The sequence below is a fragment of the Hyaena hyaena genome, unplaced genomic scaffold (assembly GCF_003009895.1).
Source record: "Hyaena hyaena isolate Hyena2069 unplaced genomic scaffold, ASM300989v1 scaffold_675, whole genome shotgun sequence".
Classification (NCBI taxonomy): Eukaryota; Metazoa; Chordata; class Mammalia; order Carnivora; family Hyaenidae; genus Hyaena; species Hyaena hyaena.
The window spans coordinates 892950-913736 of NW_024081303.1; the positions used below are offsets into that span (position 1 = coordinate 892950).

The 20787-nt window shown below is 37.5% G+C and overlaps 1 protein-coding gene across 1 annotated transcript in view; it reads left to right on the forward strand.

The window, feature by feature from the left end:
- The window catches only part of KDM4C (lysine demethylase 4C), a gene marked incomplete at its 3' end in the record, with an annotated part of 240575 nt that overhangs the window by 75132 nt on the left and 144656 nt on the right, over positions 1–20787 (forward strand). The window contains exon 5 of the mRNA XM_039217112.1: positions 8764–8957. Coding sequence (XP_039073043.1) covers positions 8764–8957 — 194 coding nt within the window. The remainder of the gene's footprint in view (positions 1–8763; positions 8958–20787) is intronic.

Sequence of the window (20787 nt, forward strand, 5' to 3'; positions counted from 1 at the left end):
CACTTAGTATGTCAGAATCAGGAATATACTTTAAAATTGTTTAAATATAAGCTGCAGAATTAAAAACAATTAGAAGCTACTCATAGTTATACTAGTTGTCATTTAAGTATTGTGCACTTAATACATGTTATAGCAGTCAGTATCTAGTAAGGGATGTTGAAAGTAAGTTCATATTTTCATCCTACTGTATCCCATGGTGAAGGTTTCTCGTGTAGGTATGTGACTAGCCAAAGGTGGGTACTACCAGGACCAGAGGGCAAGTAAAGTTCTATCACAGTTTCTGTAATTTTCGCTGGTTTTTTTTCTTTGTCAGAAAATGAGCAGCAAGAGTGAAATACTTATTTTTACATATATACAAGATATGCTGTAAAAGCATATTTGTTTACAAACATAAAAGTATTTGGTAACTGTTTTGATAAGAAAATTTAATGTATATTTTATATTATACCGAAAAGCATGTTTAGTTTTTTTGGAATTCTTTATCCTGAAATACTTGAAAAGGGAGAAGACTATTTATCTTTAAGCATGGCTGTGAAGAGTTAAATTAAAAATGAAGAACACTGGGGGGCTCCCGGTGGCTCAGTCAGTTAAACCTCCGACTTTAGCTCAGGTCATGGTGTCATGGGTTGTGAGTTCGAGCCCTGTGTTGGGCTCTGTGCTAACAGCTCAGAGCTTGGAGCCTGCTTCAGATTCTTTGTCCCCCTTTCTCTCTGCTTCTTTCCCACTCACACTCTGCCTCTTTCTCTCAAAATAAATAAATGTTGAAAAAAAAAGAAAAAATGAAGAACATTAAGTCCAGAATAAGCTCAAATATTTGGCCACATAGAATATTATCATTTTCAAAAGTAGGTGTAATAATGAAGGCTTTATAAGCAGTTTTTAATCCATAAATACAGTAGGCATATTGGTATTTTGGCCATTTGGAAAATAAAAGCTGCAGCGTCCGTATAGATCTGAGACGTCTCAGTTCAGTGGATTTAATTCAGTGTATTTATTTATTTATTTTAAAGTTTATTTATTTAGAGAGTGTGTGTGTAAGTTGGGGAGGAGCAGAGAGAGGGAGGCACGGAATCCCAAGCAGGTTCTGCACTGTCAGCACAGAGCCCGATGAGGGGCTAGAACTCAATAACCCAAGATCATGACTCAAGCTGAAGTTGGGTGCTTAACTGACGGAGCTACCCAAGTGCCCCTCATTTCAGTGTATTTAAAGTTAACTGAAGTTGACATCAAAATTTTTAGAGATAGGTTTATTTACAGTGTCTTTTAATAAACAAAGATTTTAATTTAAAAAAAATTTTTAATATTTATTTTTGAGAGAGAGAGAGCAAACACGAGTGGGGAAGGGGCAGAGAGAGAGGGAGACACAGAATCAGAAGCAGGTTCCAGGCTCTGAGCTGTCAACACAGAGCCCGATATGGGGCTCGAACCCATGAACTGTGAGATCATGACCTGAGCCGAAGTCGGACACTTAACCGACTGAGCCACCCAGGTGCCCCCAAAGAGTTTAATTTTAATATAATTATTTTACATCAATCTTTTCTTTCATTGATTTATTTAGTGTTTGTATTTTTATCTCTCCCAAGACTTTGCTTATGTGAACCTTAGACAAACTTATTGTCCTGAGTGTTGTTTACTTTCAGATTTTCTATTTTGTTGTCTTTCTGTACTGAACCATGTATTTTAATGTCTTAAATTTTATCTTCTCCTGTTCAACTCTTTCATTCAATTTTTAGTTTAGTAATGACATATTTCGATTCTGGAAGTCCATCCCTTTCCCCCAGATCTGACTGGCCATTCCAAATAGTTTATTTTATGAGCTTACCTTTGTAATTCCATATTTTATTTCTTCAAATATTTCATATTCTTTAGTGTCTCCCTAGTAATTCTAATGTCAACAGCCCTTGTTGGGGGCTGGTTCTAAATGTTTTGTCATTTGTTTTCGCTAGCTTTCTCCAGTTTTGCTTGCTTCCTTGTGTGTATGGAGATCTCATGTTGTATGTTTTGACTTGATCTTAATTTGTGACAAATTTATAGATCTAAATGGAGCTTGTTTTTTTTTTTTTTCCCAAGGGGATGGGGGTTGCTTCTGTGTGGAACCAGAGACACATTAACCTCAGACCCTTAATGGTCCACACGCAATGCAGGAGTCCCAAGCTGTCTGTAATCTTTTATTTGACTGTATGTTTCTCCCTTTTTCTTTTCTGTCCTGCTTTTCATGCTCATAATTACCTTTTTATAAGGTGAACAGCCTGCCTTTTTGAACACTATTTTTGTCGCAAAATTTTGATTTGTTTGTTTCCTTTTAAAAAATTTATTTATTTAAATTCAAGTTAGTTAACATACAGTGTAGTATTGATTTCAGGAGTAGATCCCAGTGATTTATCACTTACATATAACACCCAGTGCTCATCCCAACTAGTGCCTTCCTTAATGCCTTTCATCCATTTAGCCTGTCCACCTGCCCACCACCCCTCCAGTATTCCTTAGTTTGTTTTCTGTATTTAAGAGTCTCTTATGGCTTGCCTCTCTCTCTGTTTTTATCTTATTTTTCCTTCCCTTCCGCCCCGTGTTCATCTGTTTTGTTGCTTAATTTCCACATCTGAGTGAAATCATATGGCATTTTTCTTTCTGTGACTGTCTTATTTGCTTAGCATAATACCCTCTAGCTCCATCCATGTTGTTGTACATGGCAATGGCAATTCTTTTAGATTACTGAGTAATATTCCATTGCATATATATATATATATATCTGAATATATATATATCTGAATATATATATATCTGAGTATATATATATCTGAATCTGTATTCCATTGCATATATATATCTGAATACATATATATATCCGGATATATATACATATATATATGTATATATACATCTGAATATATATACATATATATCTGAAGCAGGCTTCAGACTCTGAACTGTCAGCACAGAGCCCAATGTGGGGCTTGCCCCAGAAAGTGCACTCCTTAATCCCCATCACCTATTTCATCCATCCCCCTACCAGTCTTCCACCTGTTAACCATCAATTTGTTTTCTGTAGTTAACAGTCTGTTTCTTGGTTTGCCTCTCTCTCCCCTTTTATCCCCCTTTGCTCATTTGTTTTGTTTCTTAAATTCCATATATGAGTGAGATCATATGGTATTTGTGTTCTCAGAGTGACTTATTTTGCTTAGCATAATACTCTCTAGCTCTATCCATGTCCTTGCAAATGGCAAGATTTCATTCTTTTTCATGGCTAGGTAATATTCCATTGTGTATATATACCACATCTTCTTTATAAACTCATCATTCGATGGACATTGGGCTGTTTCCATAATTTAGCTATTATAGATAATGCTGTTATAAATGTTGGGGTGCATGTAACCCTTTGAATTAGTATTTTTGTATTCTTTGGGTAAATACCTAGCAGTACAATTGTTGGATTGCAGGGTGGTTCTGTTTTAACTTTTTGAGGAAATGGAGTCTGTTTTAAAACTATTAAGTTTAGGGGCACCTGGGTGGCTCAGTTGGTTAAGTGTCCAACCCTTGATTTAGGCTCAGGTCATGATTTCACAGTTCATGAGACTGAGTCCCACATCTCTGCTCTGGTGGCACGGAGCCTGCTTGGGATTTTCTCTTTCTCTCTCTCTGCCCCTTCTCCACTCTCTCTCTCAAATTAAAAAATTAAAACTAATAAGTTTAGCGAATGTGAGATATTTTTATGAAAAGTAAGAAACAATAAGAGCTATAGTGTCACACATAATTAATTTTAAAGCAAAATGAATTTCACATGAGTCTAATTTACTTTTATTGTATAAAGATCTGAAGGAAATGCTCAGTCTGTTTTAAAATGTGGACCATGAGCTTTCATTTTAGTTATGGAAAGGTACACTTTTCACTCATTACTGTGTAAAATGGATTGAAGTTTGAATTTTTTAAAGCACTAAGTCTTATTTTTCTTCCTCCATGTACATTATCTTTGAGACTTCAAGGACTTGTTAAAGCCATATGAATTAGTGGCAGTAATATTCATTAGCTTAGTTCTAAGTTCCTGGTGAATTAGTGGAAATTGGTGCCTGGTCTTTTGTTAGGTGTTAGCTGGGCTGTGATAGGGTCATTAAAAGGGATGGTAAAAGACAAATGAGGAAGAGCATAATATTTTAAAAAATACTTAAGAGTTAGTATTTTTATTTAGTTAAAGTAAAAATATCTAAAAAAAATTAAAAATACCTCATATTAATGTGCTATGAGAAACACCATGTAATAATACTGAGTTATAAAAAGAGACCAGCGCTGCTATTTCTCAAGGGATTGATTACAAAGAATTATGATTCACTAGACAGACAATACGTTTGCTACTGAGGAGACTGATTGCTCTAATTTTCAAGCAAGTAACTGTTAAGTTACTGAGCATCTTGCCTCCATCTGTAAAATGAGGGTATTTTGCCTGTTTTGATAGCATGGGGATTATCCCAGTGCATTTTAGGTCTCTGCATTAATAAAATAATTACCCAGTACCTGTACAGTTCAAAAGTTGATACTAGTTTTTTGGTAGATGTCAGGTATAAAGAAAATGTTATTTTTCCTTTTATCAAAACTTGTTTAATAAATTTTAAAATACATTTTGCATGCATCTCTTTGTTTCCTCTTAATAACCTGATGGGGGATGTTATCAGGTATAAGAGATGTCCCCAGTTCTGCAGTTGGTAGGCTTTGAGAGAGGGGATTTCAATAGGTACTAGCTATGCCAGCTCTTCCAAGAGTACAACATCCAGTTATAACTCAATGACATTGCTGTGTTAGAAGAAATACCATAACTTGACTTCTCTGTATGTTTTTAAAAAATAACCTTATTTGAATCAGGGACAGACATGAAAACTTTATTTATCATTATTTTTTTAATGTTTTATTTATTTCTAAGAGAGAGAGAGAGCGAGCAGGGGAGAGTCAGAGAGAGAGAGGGAGACAGAATCTGAAGGAGGCTCCAGGCTCTGAGCTAGCTGTCAGCACAGAGCCCAACGTGGGGCTCAAACCCACAAACCGTGAGATCATGACCTGAGGCGAGGTTGGACGCTTAACCGACTGAGCCACCCAGGTACCCCAGGAGCTGAAAACTTTAGAATCTTTAACAATTCTTTCAGTATTTTCTCAGAGTCTTATAGCTTCTAGGTGGTGGATCCTCTTTTAATAGTTGGATTTTTGAATGAAATGATATTTTCTCCTTGTAATTCTTACATTTCAGAATTTTTGTTGCGCTTTGTGAGTCCACCTTAGAGTGGGGTATGTGCCACTGAAACTCAGGAGAGAGATTGGGGGCTCATAACATTGTTTGGAGAGCAGCCCCTTTGGGATAATGTTGCAGGTGCTGGGGATAATGGCAGGAGATGGGTGGGTGGGGAGAGAAACATGTGGTTGGATGTTGACAATTTTGAGAATAGAATGTTAGAGTGATGGCAACGAAGATGTGGAAAGCCCTAAGTGAGAGAGTGCCAGGTTAATGATTTAGGACTAATTTTGGAGAACAAGGGCCATATGGTGATTATTTTAGAAAACATGACAGACACAGGGTAAGAAGACAAACGGAGCAAGAGAGGCCCAGAATGCCAACTGAGTGACTGGAGTGGAGGGATTGGGGATCTGGCAGGAAACATCTGCCCCACTGGAGGTCAGGTGAATGACAAATATTGCTCAAGCACCTGCTGAACATTGTGTGTAGAGCTTTTTTTGAGAGGCATGGAATCTAGGAAGAGGTATTTGTCTATGAACTTGGGCTGGTGTGCAGACTTTCTGCTAAGATTCAATGACTGTAAGCTTTGTAAGTTGGGCAAATTTTGACCTGTTATTGTGGGGCTTGTTTGTAGCTGGGATTTTCTGAAGATTGCTTTTACACTAAATGAGTTGTTATCACTCCCACAAGTAAAGCAGGCCTGCATTTTAAGCTTTACTAGTGTTTGTGTAGGATGGCTCTACCGTGGGTGGGAAGAATGTGGGAGCTTTATATGTTTGCCTATCCTGAATTTTAGCTCCTTGGATCTTTGTTGAGGAGGCTGAGAGAAGGGGATGCTACCTTGTATTTTAAGATGATCAGAACTGGAAGCATAGAGTTTAGAAATGATGGCTCAGGGGTCAGATTTAGGTTTATCTTTGCCACCCACTACTAGCTAGGAGTATTACTTTTTCCATTTGCTTATTTGGGTATACTGTAACCTATTTTACAGGATTGTTTTGAATAGGTATAGTGTCTATGTATGTGCAGTGTAATGGGGTAGAGTATGATGCAACACTTCATCTAAATGACAGCCTAGGAGTACTCCTTGTCTAAATCTGGGAGGGAGACCTGGGCTCTTATGTGTTTCAGCAGAGCCTGCACCTGGTGGCAGTTAGTTCAGTCAACAGTAGAGAATACAAATTGGAGAAGGAATTTTGAAGCAATTAGATTTATTTTTAGTCTCCATTGTACCAATTGCTCTTAATATTTTAATAACTTCTTTAATTGAAATGATATGACTTTTTATTTTAGAAAAAGAAATTAGGTTTCAGCATCATGGAAACCGTGGCCTTTACCCAGGTAAATAACATGTTTGCAAACATGTTATTTGTCCACTAATGGAAAGAACCAGTAGTGAATTCCACAGGACTGTATTATCACTTGTCTCCTTGTTGTTTTGGAGGCTTTCTCATAAGATTTACTAGAGAATAGTGGAGGTATTTATTTCTTAGGTTCTAAGAAATAAATGTTATTCCCAAAGGTTTTGTGTCCATTAGACCAGTACTCTGAGCAACTCTGGGAAGTGCTGCAGCTCTCATGTTTTCTTGTAGAAAGACTGGAAGCTCAGGAAATCTCAGTGATTTTTACCTTGGTTAGTGGCAGAGCTGGAACCAAAAACTGGGTCTTTCTTTTCTACCTTTTCCCTCTCAGACCTGCATGTTGAGGGATGCCAAGAGATTCAGCCTTAGTTATTTCTTAAAGATGATGTCAGTCAGAAATAAAGATAAGGATTCTCCAAATGTAGGAATTTCAGAGAAATAGTTTGTTCCTAAATCACAAGCTCATTCAGTTTAAAATGGTTCCTATAATATGGTGCTCATTTATTACTTTAGATTCATTGCCTCAGTAATGACTTTCAAATAGGACTCTATTATTAGAATGATTGGACTGAGGTATGATTGGACTAGAGTTAAGAGGCTGCATTACTATAAATAGAGTGAGATAAAACATTTTATAGAATCAGATTTAATTTTTATGAGGTCTCATAATTTGGAAGCTAGGATTTTCTCTAAAAAGGTACTTATTTTGACCAGTTTCCAAATAGCAGACTTCCCACTGTGGGATTTAAGTTGTAGATTGAGTGGCTGCTTAGGGGAATTTGGGAATTAAATTATTTCCCCTGGGACTTTTAATTATGTTACCTGAGGCAGAGCTTCATTAACTGCTGCATCAATAATTTTCCTAATCCAAAGGCTTGAGGAAGTAATATTAGTACACTGATTAGAGAATCATCTAGAGACCAAATTAAAACAGAACAACCCTGAAAGTTTTTAGTGGATAAGGGAAATCTGTGTGGTCTTTGACATAGTCATTGGAAAAGACCTTATTGGTATACAGAAATGCATTTAATGCCTCTTCTTAATAGCATCACAAGGCCCCCCCCACATCCATCAGTCCTCAGTTTGTTCTCAGCATTCAAGAGTCTCTCATGGTTTGCCTCTCTCCCTTTCCCCCACAATTTCCCCCCTTCTTCTCCCCCATGGTCCTCCGTTAAGTTCCTCCTAATCCTCCTATACATGCAAACATATGATATTTGTCCTTCTCTGCCTGACTTATTTCACTAAGCATAACACCCTCAAGGTCCATCCATGTTGCTACACATGGCGAGATTTCATGGTTTCTCATTGCCATGTAGTATTCCATGGTATAGATAAACCATATCTTCTTGATCCATTCGTCCGTTGATGGACACTTAGGCTCTTTCCATGTTTTAGCTATTGTTGAGAGTGCTGCTATGAACATTGGGGTACATGTGCTCCTATGCATCAGCATTTCTTTATCCCTGCCCCAAGGATTTTTTAATTAGTTATTCTATATTCAAAATATCCCATCAACCGACAAGTTAATATTTAGTTGAAGGAGCAATAAAAGCACAATGATCTGTGGTTTAGAAGAGTACTAAGAATTTTTCCCATAATTAGAGTGGAATTTTTAGGAAATGATGTATCACATGCTAAAGTTGAAATGCATAGGGATGAGAGTGGGAAGGTAGAAGATATATTTTACCATTGGTATCTTGAGATGATATCTGATATTGAATGTGACTTCTAAGCTAATGTGCAAATAAACAAAAAATTTTAAAAGCAGAAAACTACCCCCACCTTCAAAGAAAAGGTATGCCAAAGATGGAAAGCACACTTCAGATCATATTCTTTGAATCAATGATTTTTTGCTAACAACAACTGAAGGGTGAAGGCTTAACTAATATTTCCATTTGGAATCAGGTAGTTTTTTGGTATGCTTTCATGCTAATGTTCATATAGGACCACATTATGCTAGTAGCAATCTTGGATCATTAATAATTGATATATACATATATCATACACATATATACATAATATATATATATCATATACATATACCTATATGTACATAATATATATTACCTGAATAATTGCTTTATTTTTCATCTCAGTAATAATTTTGGCACATGACAGTTTGATTAGTAAATGTTATTTTTATTAACATTTTGTTTGATTTTTTTTTTCTCTTTCTTCTGGTTCCAGGGTGTGGATGAATGGAACATAGCTCGCCTAAATACAGTCTTGGATGTGGTTGAGGAAGAGTGCGGTATTTCTATTGAGGGTGTAAACACCCCTTATCTCTATTTTGGCATGTGGAAAACCACATTTGCGTGGCACACCGAGGATATGGACCTCTACAGCATTAATTATCTCCACTTTGGAGAGCCCAAGTCTTGGCAAGTTTCATGTTTAATATTCATTTGCTTAGGAGTTTTGAAATTTGGGCAATATGAACCTACTGAAGAGGATTTTTTCACTTTATCTGGTGAATTCAGATTTACATGAGGTGAAAGTTTTTGAGTGTAATAATTGATTATTTTCTACTCTGCATGGTTTCACTCAAAACCATAAAGCTAGTGGTGAGTTGTATATCTAAAGTGGCTTGCATACCATTTTGTGGGCCATGGGTTGATAGATTCTGTGGTCTTGAATTTGTTAGGCATTATTATTTTTTTGAGCATTTGTTGGAAAGTATGCAGAAAATAGTTAAGAGTGAAAGTTGACCTCATGGATGTGGAGTATCTGGTAATCTTAATGATCTTCTGGTCCAGCCTCTTCTAAATAAATGACAAATTTAGGATAGGAGGGATGAATCAGGAGGCCTATCATCACTCTTTGGGTGATGGGCTTGGGGAAAGGAATAATAATGTTATTGTTAATATGTGTTCTTAACTAGCAGTTTCCTGTGTTTGTGAGCCTCTTTCCTCATCTTTCTGAGCAATGACTTAAGATGTGCCGCTTTGTAAAATATATCATGTAGTACACATATGTAATCATTAGTCAGTCACCCTGGTATCTTTTTTGCGTATCCAATTTCATGTTTTGAACTTTTTGTGTGTGGGTTTTAGCCTTAGGGGAATTTATTTTTATTTTAAATTTTTTAATGTTTTATTTATTTCTGAGAGAGAGAGGCAGCATGAGCAGTAGAGGGTCAGAGAAAGCCCGATGAGGGGCTTGAACTCACTAACCATGAGATCATGACCTGAGTCGAAGTCGGTCGCTTAACCGACTGAGCCACCCAGGCACCCCGGAAAGAATGTTTCTGATGGATGTGAATATGATAGGATGCTCAGGTGTTTTTGTCAGGCCACTAGCTTTCTAGCCTCCAAGTTAAAGATAAAGGTCTCTTTCCAAGTTCTCCTGTTGATTTAGTATAGAGATGTATTAATTTGGGGATAATCTCCACCCCCATTTTGCCATTATTACTTGCCTTTAGGTTTTATCATTTGGTAAGATGTGAATTTGTGAGCTTCCTCCAAAAATTCAAATATAGCAGAAGTTCCTAGTGATCAAAAATGACATATATTTGAAAGGCAAATTTTAGGTGGAAGAGGAAAGTTCTTAGGACATACAAGAAAAGTCCAGGCAGTTCTGATTTGCTGTGTAGTTTTGTGATCTAAAAAAAGTCAGAGGGAGGCAGTTTAACTTCTTTTAAAGGGTTTTTACTTGCACATTTCACTTGATAAATTCTTGGCATTCTGCTCTCTTAATGCAATAAATCAAAAGAAAACATTTTTAGTAGGTGGTCTAGGACTCAGAGAGGCTTTTGTGACAGAATGGTATGATGGGACTATTCATGACATAGGTGTTTCCTGAGGGCCGGGTTTGAGCACATGCTTTAGGTCCTGCGGGTCTGTGTCATATTTCTTCAACATCACTGTAATGTCTCTTAAAATATCATCCTTTAGTACTTTGGGGACTTAGCTTTAAAGGACTTGGAGAGATATTTTACGAAATCCATAGGCATTTGGGTTGTTTCTCAGCTGCATATTACCTCTGTGCTCTTTATGACATTCACTTTTAATGTGAACCAAATTAAATGAAATGGATAAATTCAACATGTTGGTACAATCTAGTGTATAGGCAACAATGTACTATATATTTTCCTTAAAAATCTGAAAAATTAGTAACAAAACTTTTCTGGAGGTATTTTAGAAATCAGTTAATGAGAATACCTGGAACAATAATTTGAGATTTTAGTATTAGAGGAGTTTAGATGATATCTCTGCTTATTTTTCAAGAAAGATGATCCCCCTCCCCCCCTCCCCATATCCATGCTGCCTTGGGAACAGGATTATGTTATCTCCTAAAGATCATTTAGGGGAGAGTATTCTGGTTAGAGAGAAGACTGCTTCTAGAGTCCTGTGTCTTTGAAAGAATACCACTGTTCATGAGTGAGAATAATTATGCCCATTTTCAAAGATTTCTTTCTGCTAACATCTATATTTTCTGTAGTTAATTACTCTATTAGTTATTATAGACATATAGATTCCATTATATGCATTAATGGTAGATTTATAATATCACTATTATCTTTAACCTTGACTATTATTTATAATGATAAAATAATAAAACACCTCAGTGAGTTATGACTGCTAATCTACATTCCATTTTCTAAGATAACTACTGCAGGAAAAGAATGATATAAATGACTAAGGATATTTCCCAATAGATTTAGGAAAGATTATATTAGTTCAGCATAAATAATTTTGAGGTAAATTCTGTTATCATTAAAATTCATTTTTGTACTCATCAAAATATATTTTAAGTGGGTTTTGAAAGATGGTAGAAACAGTACAAATTAATGTAAATATTGGGAGGTGGACAGTGTCTGTTGGCAGAATTTAGACTCAAGAAACCAGCAATCTGGACTCTAGTCCTTATTCTGCTGCTAACATTTGTGGCTTTGGCCAAATAACTGTACTTCTTTGGGCCTCAATTTACTCACCCACAAAATGACAAGGTTAATCATGATGATCTCCAATGGTCTTATTCTGTGATTGGTGATCAGAACCATGGGAATATTTTTACTTACTCTGTCTATGTAATAGAAGATGAGAAGGTGACATCAAGTTCTCTATGTACATATGAGTACCTGTACTGGTTCCTTTCTTTTGTCTTCTCCTTGTTGAGTTTTATGTGGGATGGTTGCCTTTACTTTTGTCCAGGGGGTGCCCACACTTGGGCTTGACTTCTCTAACCTAAACAATGTGTCTTCCTTCTTCTATCCTTATAGGCTGGTGTTGAACTTCAACTTGAACTACTACTACTACTACTACTACTACTACTACTACTACTGTTACTACTACTACTACTACTACTTCTACTCCTCCTACTCCTCCCCCTTCTACTGCTACTTCTCCTCTCCCCTCCTTCTTCTGTCCCTCCTTCTCTCCTTCCTCCTCTTTCTCCCTCCTCCCCATTTCCCTCCACCTCCCCTGCCCCTGCTCTTAACACTTCTTTTCCTCCTTGCCCTTCTCCTCCTTTCCCTCCTCCTTATTCTTTTCTACCTGCAGGCATCAAGTTTTGGAAATGATTATTGCAAAACTGCCTAAGGCTCCCTCCTTAATTCCGTGTCTACACTGGTCTCTGCTGTCTCCTGCCTGCGTATTCCTTAGTTTTTGCCTGAAGGCTTTCTGGACCATGTGCTGCCCCTACTTCAGATACCTGTTTTTTCACTTTTCATGTGCTTCTGACTGCCTCCTCACCCTTTTCTGTGTCTGCCTTGAAGTTGGGGTCTATGTCTGTTTGCCTTTGAATCATCAGCACTTAACACAGGACCTTAACATAGGACTTAACATAGGACTGAGGCTCTGTAATTCTTGTTTGAATCAGGAGAGTGTTAAGTTGTTTTACAACAATCTGTTTAGGGACAGACAAGGAAATATATAGAATATTTTATAAAGATTTTTGTCTAAAGTGTAACTATTAAGAATACTCAGTCTCCTGAGATTTCTGGGTAGCTGTAGTTATGCACAGCTCCAGATGGAAGCCCTGTGACATACTTCACTGGGCACTGAATGTGGCAGATTTTGGCCAGTAAGTGTTCATGAACATGGGGCTATACTGAAGAGACTAGAGGAGGTGATGATTTATTTAAACATTTTTGGCATAAAGGTTTAAGGGAGAAATAATGTTTTAAATAAGTGGATAGAAAACTGCTTTAGCAGTTAGTGGTACAGTATTTATTTTCTCAGAGTGAGCACTGACTTTGGAGACAGAAGACCTATTTTAAAATCTCAGCTGAATGACTTAGGGAAAATCACTGTTACTTCTTTCATCATGAGTTTCTTTTGCTGCTGAACAGAGGAATGATTTATTCTCTGTCTCTTTATAGGATTGCTAGGAGAGTTCAGGGATATACTTTGTGTAAAAGTGTTTTGTAAACTGTAAAGTACTATACAAATATTTTCAATTACTATTATTTTAATAACATTATGAAAAGAAATCATTTTTTTGGTCATAATAATGACTCAAAGCCTGAACTTGGCATGATGTGTCTATATATAATAGAGGTTCCGAGGATAAGTAAAATATAATTTTCCCTTTCAGTTGTTATGTGTGATAGTGTTAATTACTGTGGGATATAGAATTTGGATGGTACCTTGAATCCTTTTTCTGGAGATTGTGTCCAAACAAAGTGAATATGATACTCTTGGATTTACTCTATAAAAAATGAGAAATGAGTTTTGAAAGGACGTCTTAAGTTCTGAAAAGGTCTAAAATCAGGAAAGAAGTTTCTCTTGCATATTCTTAGCAAATTTAAGAATGGGCTTTAGAATTTTGGACTTGGCTAAATTTTATTCAACCGTGAGATTCTGTAAAAATAGCATGCAGCATTAAGAAGTGTCAGATTGGGGCACCTGGGTGGCTCAGTTGGTTAAGCATCTGACTTTGGCTTAGGTCATGATCTCATGGTTTGTGGGTTTGAGGTCCCCATCAAGCTCTGTAATGATTGCTCAAGCAGCCTGGAGCCTGCTTCAAATCCTGTGTCTTCCTCTCTCTGTGTCTCTCCCTTGCTTGTGCTTTCTCTCTGTCTTTCAAAAATGAATAAATGTTAAAGAAAATTAAAAAAAGAAAAAGTATTGGATCATTCAAGATAGATACAAATTTAGTTTGATGCTTTTTCATTAGATTATTTGTTCAGTGTTGTGTGGTATTAAAGAGCATGGGTTTTGTACCCGAGTCTTGTGATTTGGGTTCTGGCATTACTTTTTACTGAGCATGTGACCTCGGCTACTATTATATAACTTCCATGCCTCAATTTCCTCTTTTAAAATGCTCAGATGGTTATAAGGTACTTGTGTGGATGAAATGAAATACAGTGCACAAAGCATGTACCATGGCTCCTGATATATCCTAAGTGTTCTATCAAGAACATTTCATACATTTTAGTTAATAAATACATATTGCATGTCTTATATATAAGACCTCATAGATCTTGTATTAGTAAGGATTCCTGGTTCTAAATGACATACACCTAGTTTAAGCAAAAGGATATTTGCAAGTGTATATGGTTGGGGTAAGCTAGAAGCATGGCTTAATCCAAAGATCAGATGCTTGCATTGGTTTTTAGTCTTAGCTATTCTCTGCATCTTTCCCTCTCTCCATTCACTCCTGTCCGTATCATCTTTACCCCTTGCTCTTTTTCCTCTTCCTTTCTTTTTTTTTTTTTATATTTTTATTTATTTCTAGGAGAGAGAGAGAGAGAGAGAGAGAGAGAGAGACAGCGTGAGCAGGGGAGGGTCAGAGAGAGAGGGAGATACAGACTCTGAAATAGGCTCCAGGCTCTGAGCTGGCAGTCAGCACAGAGCCTGACGCTGGGCTCGAACCCACGAACTGCGAGATCATGACCTAAGTGAAAGTCAGTTGCTTAACCGACTAAGCCACCCAGGCGCCCCTTTCCTCTTCCTTTCTTTCTGGGTTAGAGGAGAAGCTGTTTACTTAAAAATAAGTATTTGATTATTTTTGAATTTTAGAATTCAAATCTTTTTTATTTTTTAAGTATTTTATTTATTTCTGAGAGAGAGAGAGAGACATCATGAACAGGGGAGGGTCAGAGAGAGAGGGAGACACAGAATCTGAAACAGGCTCTGAGCTAGCTGTCAGAGCAGAGCCCGACGCGGGGCTCGAACCCATGAACCATGAGATCATGACCTCTGAGCGGGTGCTTAACTGACTGAGCCACCCAGACGCCCTCAAATCTTACTTTTTTAAAACAACAAACAAGTTGGTGTTAAATTGATCTATGCATGTTTAATATATATATGTTCTCCATCAAAGTGTGAGCTCCTAGAGCAAGGAGCCTTGTTAGTTTTGTTCACTAGCACATATCCCTTGCCTGGCACAATATCTGGCATGATCGTGGCATATGTAGGTATTCGATATTTGTTAAATAAACAGTTTTATGGAGGAATTTCTTATTGAGAGTTTTTCTTTAAACACCTAGTACAGAACATTGCTTTAGGGATTGGATAGCCTGATAACATTTAATGATACATTGAATTAGCTATCCGTTGTATTAATTCCTACTTGTCCATTTAAGTTTAGACTCATTAATATATTCTAATTGTAAATGTTAAGACTAATTGGGCGATGGTGATAGCTGTATCCTTTTGATGGTTTGTATGGAAAAAATACTGTTGGTAGTTTGTTTAGTATTTTGGACTTGGTTAAATTTTATTCAACTGTGAGATTCTGTAAAAATAGCATGCAGCATTAAGAAGTGTCAGATTCAAACAAACAAAGTAGTTTGTTTCTGGTTATAATTACTATTCCTGGGGAAAATTGCCTTCTAAATAGGAAAAATAGACTTGTATAAATACTTTATCCAAGTATTAATGAAATTAACTGCATAAATTATTCTGATCATTTTTAGGCATATGGATGCATAGTTTTTAAGGTATTATTAAAAAAGGTATAAGAAATTGGAAATATACTTAAAAAGTATAGTGTTCATTTTGTACTCAGCTACTGATTATATTAGTTGGAAGAAAAGGATACAATGATAAGTGGTATCAAAATTATTATTGATGAAATGGATTATAGATTACTTAGACCTGAGCTTGATTGGGGATAAACACTATTGTACAGGCACACATACACATGCGTGTGGTCCATATATTGAGTCTCATAGATGCCTGCTCAGCAGAGTTCCCTAAAAGAAGTATCTGTGAGGTGTGGTGTTTGCAATTTTCAAAGCAAATCTCACTGTTTTCATTGAGCAATGTAATGCCTTTTTACTAACTGATCCGTAAGTGTGTATTCTCATACAGGAACTCTGAAACTTATATTAAATACTCTTGGTATACCTGGAAGACATAGCAGGGGCTTGTAAATTCCTCCAGGATGCATCTTATTGTTGATTCTTTCTCTTAAGGCTATCATCGTCACCTACAAGAACCAGAGAAACTTCTTCAAATGAAAAAAAATTGCTCAATCAAATTCATAACTCTCAGGGAAAAATCAGACTATTTTAAATAGCAAATTTATTTACTTTGTAGTTCATGGAAAACAAACATGAGTGCTGTAAGTTTTGCAAATTACCATGCAAATGTTGTAGTTCAATAATTACTTTGCCTAGCTTGTATTTTCCCCCATATTTCTTCCCTCCTTTTCAGATGGTTTTAATCTTACTGTTTAGATAGTACTTTGTAGAAAATATTTGTTTTGCAAAAATTATTCTTTGACTTGAGCATATAGGAAAATTATGTGTGTGTGTACACATGTGTGTGTAATTATACATCTACAGATAGGCTTGCAAATAGATTTGTGTCTTCTATGATCTCAAATGTATTCATTCTTTGTAAGCTTACTTTTTAAGGAGTAGGGCTTGACTAGGGTGGTGAAGTATGTTTTGGTTTTGGTGACTCTATTCCATTCAGTGAAGGCCTTTTATGTGTGCCAGGAACCACGCTAATTACTTCAAGAAAGCACAGAGGTTTTCAGGGGCACCTGGGTGGCTTAGTTGGGTAAGTGTCCTACTTTTGATTTCAGCTCAGGTCATGATCTCACAGATTTGTGGGCCTGATCCTTATATCGGGCTCTGTGCTGACATTGTGGAGCCTACTTGGGATTCTATCCCTCCCTCTTTTTCTCTCCCCCTCCTCTACTCACGTAGACATGTACTCTCTCCCTCTCTCTCTCTCTCAAAATAAGTAAAATAAACTTTTTAAAAAAAGCACAAAGGTTTTCAGACTTTATGTAAATGAAGTTTCTTTAGAAGGTCAGTATATAAAACTGAAAATAAAGGAAGAGCTGACCTGGCTGAAACGTGAGGTGGGACATTTGGTGGGACAGTCTCCTTCAGTAACTTCTTCCTTGAAGCACTTTCATATGGAAACACTGGGCCCAGGATGGGGGGTGAGAGCGGGCATAGAAAACAATTTGAAAGTCAGTCATTTGATCCTCTAGTACTAAAAAATTTATTGCTGATTGTGTTATCTGTTGAATATTTTGAAGATTATTAAAAAAATTTTTTTAATGTTTATTTATTTTTGAGGGGGGGAGGAAGGGCAGAGAGAGAGAGAGAGAGAGACAGCATCCAAAGCAGGCCAGAGGCCCCAAGCTGTCATCATGGAGCCCAACATGGGGCTCGGAACTCATGAACCACGAGATCATGATCTGAGCCAAAGTTGGGCACTCACCTGACTGAGCCACCCAGACACCCCAGTATTTCAGAGAGTATTAAGGAGAAGACTTGTTTTATGTGGCCTGTATTTGATATCAACTAACAATAGTACTTTTCAGGGAAAAAATGTTAGTATTGTGTAGTACACAGAAAATATTTAATGGATTAAGTAATACAAAATATATTCTTTCTTGAAAATCAAGTTTTGTGCACTTATTGCTTTTGTAAGGATTTCAGGCAAAAAATAACTTGAGTTTTATGGTTGCTCAGGATATTAATTTACATGTATATGGGCACTGAACAATATTTTGAATCCCAGATGAAAAAGAACTGCTTATATTTTTAATACTCTGTTATTCACTGAAACTTCCATGTTAGGACTTTTTTTTTTTTTGCTGTGACTATCTGCAGATGTGGCTGGTAGAATTTCTCTTTTTCACCTAATTGTTCTGTTAGGAGATGGGCCATAAGATAGCCTAAGAGTGGTCCTGAGCTCTGGCTCAGTTCCTTTGCTTTGGGGCTTTTTTCCTGGTCTTGTAGGGCCTCAGCTCAAATACCATGTTCTCTAGGCCATACTTTTAGATGCCTCATTGTTAGTGACACCTCCTTACAAATACATTCATTGTAACTCAGGTTGCTCAGGAAGCCCACTCTGAAACATAGATTTGTGTGCTAGAGGTGTCTGTGATAACACCTATAGTGGGGACGGAAGGCAAGGACTGCCCAGAAGGGGGAGTGACTGCGTAGAGGGGGAGGGATGGCAGATCCCACAGACAGCTGGAGCTGTCAGGCTCCTTCTGAATTACCCCACATTGAGGCAAGAGGATCTGGCTTTTATATTCACATATGGATCACTCATTGGATGTGGGCTGCCACTGCCTCCCGTTCTAGAGGCCATGATGTTGGGAGAGGGAGTATGACTTTGGGTGAGTGTGAGTGGGGTGATCACAGAGGCTTCCTTTAGTGAATGCAGTGAGGGCCTCATCTGGAAGGGGGCACCTACCACACCAGCCCTTATAGTTCTATGTTCTGTTTCTCACATTCATCTGTTTTTATGAACTGAAAATGAAGTTAGCAATCCTCTCTTTTCCACAGTTAACTAATGAGACTTTATACTTTTAAAATATGAGTGCTTAAACTTTAATAAATGCACAGATATTAAAACTTGTTAACATCATCAGTAATGTGAAAATGTAACATAATCACACATACAAAATACATAGTTGTTCAGTCTTCTTTTTGACACAGTTAGGAATATGCCCTGATCAAAAAGTATGTTGTAAATTAAGCACTTAAAAAAGATTGAGTGTTTTGAAATATAGTTAGGCACTTTACTTTTTGATTTATGAAGTTTTGTGTAACAAGAACTCAGGAAAACTTTTGTACTGGTTTAATGGCTTTGTTCTTTATATCTGCATTTTATTTAAAGTGCTGTTGTTTTTTTCTTGGTGTATACTGTAAATTTGGTTTGAGAGGTTAGTGATATTTTTGTTTCAATTGTGAGTTTTAACAGTCATAAAGGTATGGAGCACCTGGGTAACTCAGTCAGCTGAGTGTCCAACTTCATCTCAGGTCATGATCTCACGGTTTGTGAATTTGAGCCCCACATCTGCTGTCAGCCTGTCAGTGCAGAGACAGCATATCCTCTGTCCCTCCCCCTCCACCTTGTGTTCTTCCCAAAATAAATTAATATTTACCAAAAAAGTGATAAAGGTAGGAAGGGTAGCTGGGAGAATAATTCTGTGTAAATGTTGGAACTTTGGTCTGGTAGTTGCAGGCATAAGATTTTCTTCCTAAAGTTGGATCACCCTCTAGTGATTGCAGTGATCATTGTGTATGCCTTGGGGAGGGAGGGGCTTATCAGCCCCTCTCACTTCCTTTGTGGCAATTGGTGAGGAAACAGGAGTGGAACACAGGGCTGGAAAGCACATCTTGGGGTTTGGAGTCCCATCAGTCTGGGGTTGGATGCCAGCTCTGTTGTCCTTCTTGCTCAATTAAATTAATCCCTCTAAGCCTTGGTTTCCTCATCAGTAAAATGGAGGTGGTAGTAGTAGAATTTGCATTACAGGATTGTAGTACATGGTCTGGTGTGTTAAAATGTTCCATAAATGGTAGCTGTGATGAGCTGTTATAGTATTGCTTGGTCCTTATTCTTTTCACAGAGTTTTCAACACTTTAATAGCTAACAAGTCAGGTGCATAAATGTATGCCAGTCAAAGTGGGGAGTCAATTTAGACTCGTCTATCAGAAAACAGTCATTGGGGATGTGAACTTTATCCTTTTTGGGAGATGACTGTAAGAGAAACTTCGAGAAGAGGAAACACAAGAAGAGGAAAGGGCTACTTCACATGCAGCCTCAGTTAAGGGAAGGGAGTAAAGAACAGCCTTGTTTTGGGGCGCCTGGGTGGCTTAGTCGGTTAAGCGTCCGACTTTCGCTTAGGTCATGATCTCGCGGTTCATGGGTTCGAGCCCCGCGTTGGGCTCTGTGCTGACTGCCAGCTCAGAGCCTGGAGCCTGTTTCAGACTCTGTATCTCCCTCTCTCTCTGACCCTCCCCTGCTCACGCTGTCTCTCTCTCTCCTAGAAATAAATAAAACATTTAAAAAAAAAACAGTCTTGTTTTAGGACTGATCTGGTTGAGTATGGCATGGACCTGGAAGGGTTCTACCTCTGTGCTCGGAGCTTGGTTAAGACCTCCCTAGTTGCTACAGGGTGGGCTGAAGCTGGACCAGCATGTGGTGCCAACAGCACCTGTTGGTGAGACTGATAGAAGAACTCAAGCAGTTACCTATGTCAGACAGCACAGTGACAAAGATATGGGCAGGGTGGGGTGGGGTAGCTGAGAACATTTCTTTGTAAGCACATTAGTGACAGTCCCAGGGTTTCCTCCCAAATTAGGGAGACTTTCAGGGAGTGATGTGAAGTAGGAGTTTCCCTTTGAGAAGTGCTGATAAACACTTCTAATGGACGAATGGACTGAGCATACCTTGAAAAGAGAAATATAGTAGACCACTTCGTAGAGAAAACCTGAATCAGAGAAATGGATCTACTACATTTTGAAAAATACACCTTTACTTACTGGTAGTTTGAAATGTCAGCCTGATATTATTCATTCAAGATCGTGTTTATAGTACACCCATCAGGATAACATTACTTTAGGTCTCTTCTTTGAGTAAACCACCCAAAGATGTGCTTAGAGGGATTATTCTGTTTTCCTTGGCCTTCAAATTAGATGGGCGTTTTTTTTTAATTCATAAAAGACTCTGGTTTTAAATAAAACATCACCCGGTAAATATCTAATTAGTGTGTTCATAGATCATTAGTAATTCATAGTTTCTTTATATTAGCAGAATTGTTGACAGTATTTATTATATCTCAAACAAAAACACTGTCCTAAAGGTTAAGTGAGCGATTAGTAATTTCAACAAAACAGTATGTACTTGAGGGTATATAGTGGTAGGCATCTTATTTGGTGGGTTTCAAAGAATACAAAGAAGGACAAGACACATTCATATCCTCAATGAATTAAGAATTAGCTGCATAACCAGGCAATGGTGTAGTACACAGTAGAGTGCCTGGCTATGAACTGGGTAGTCA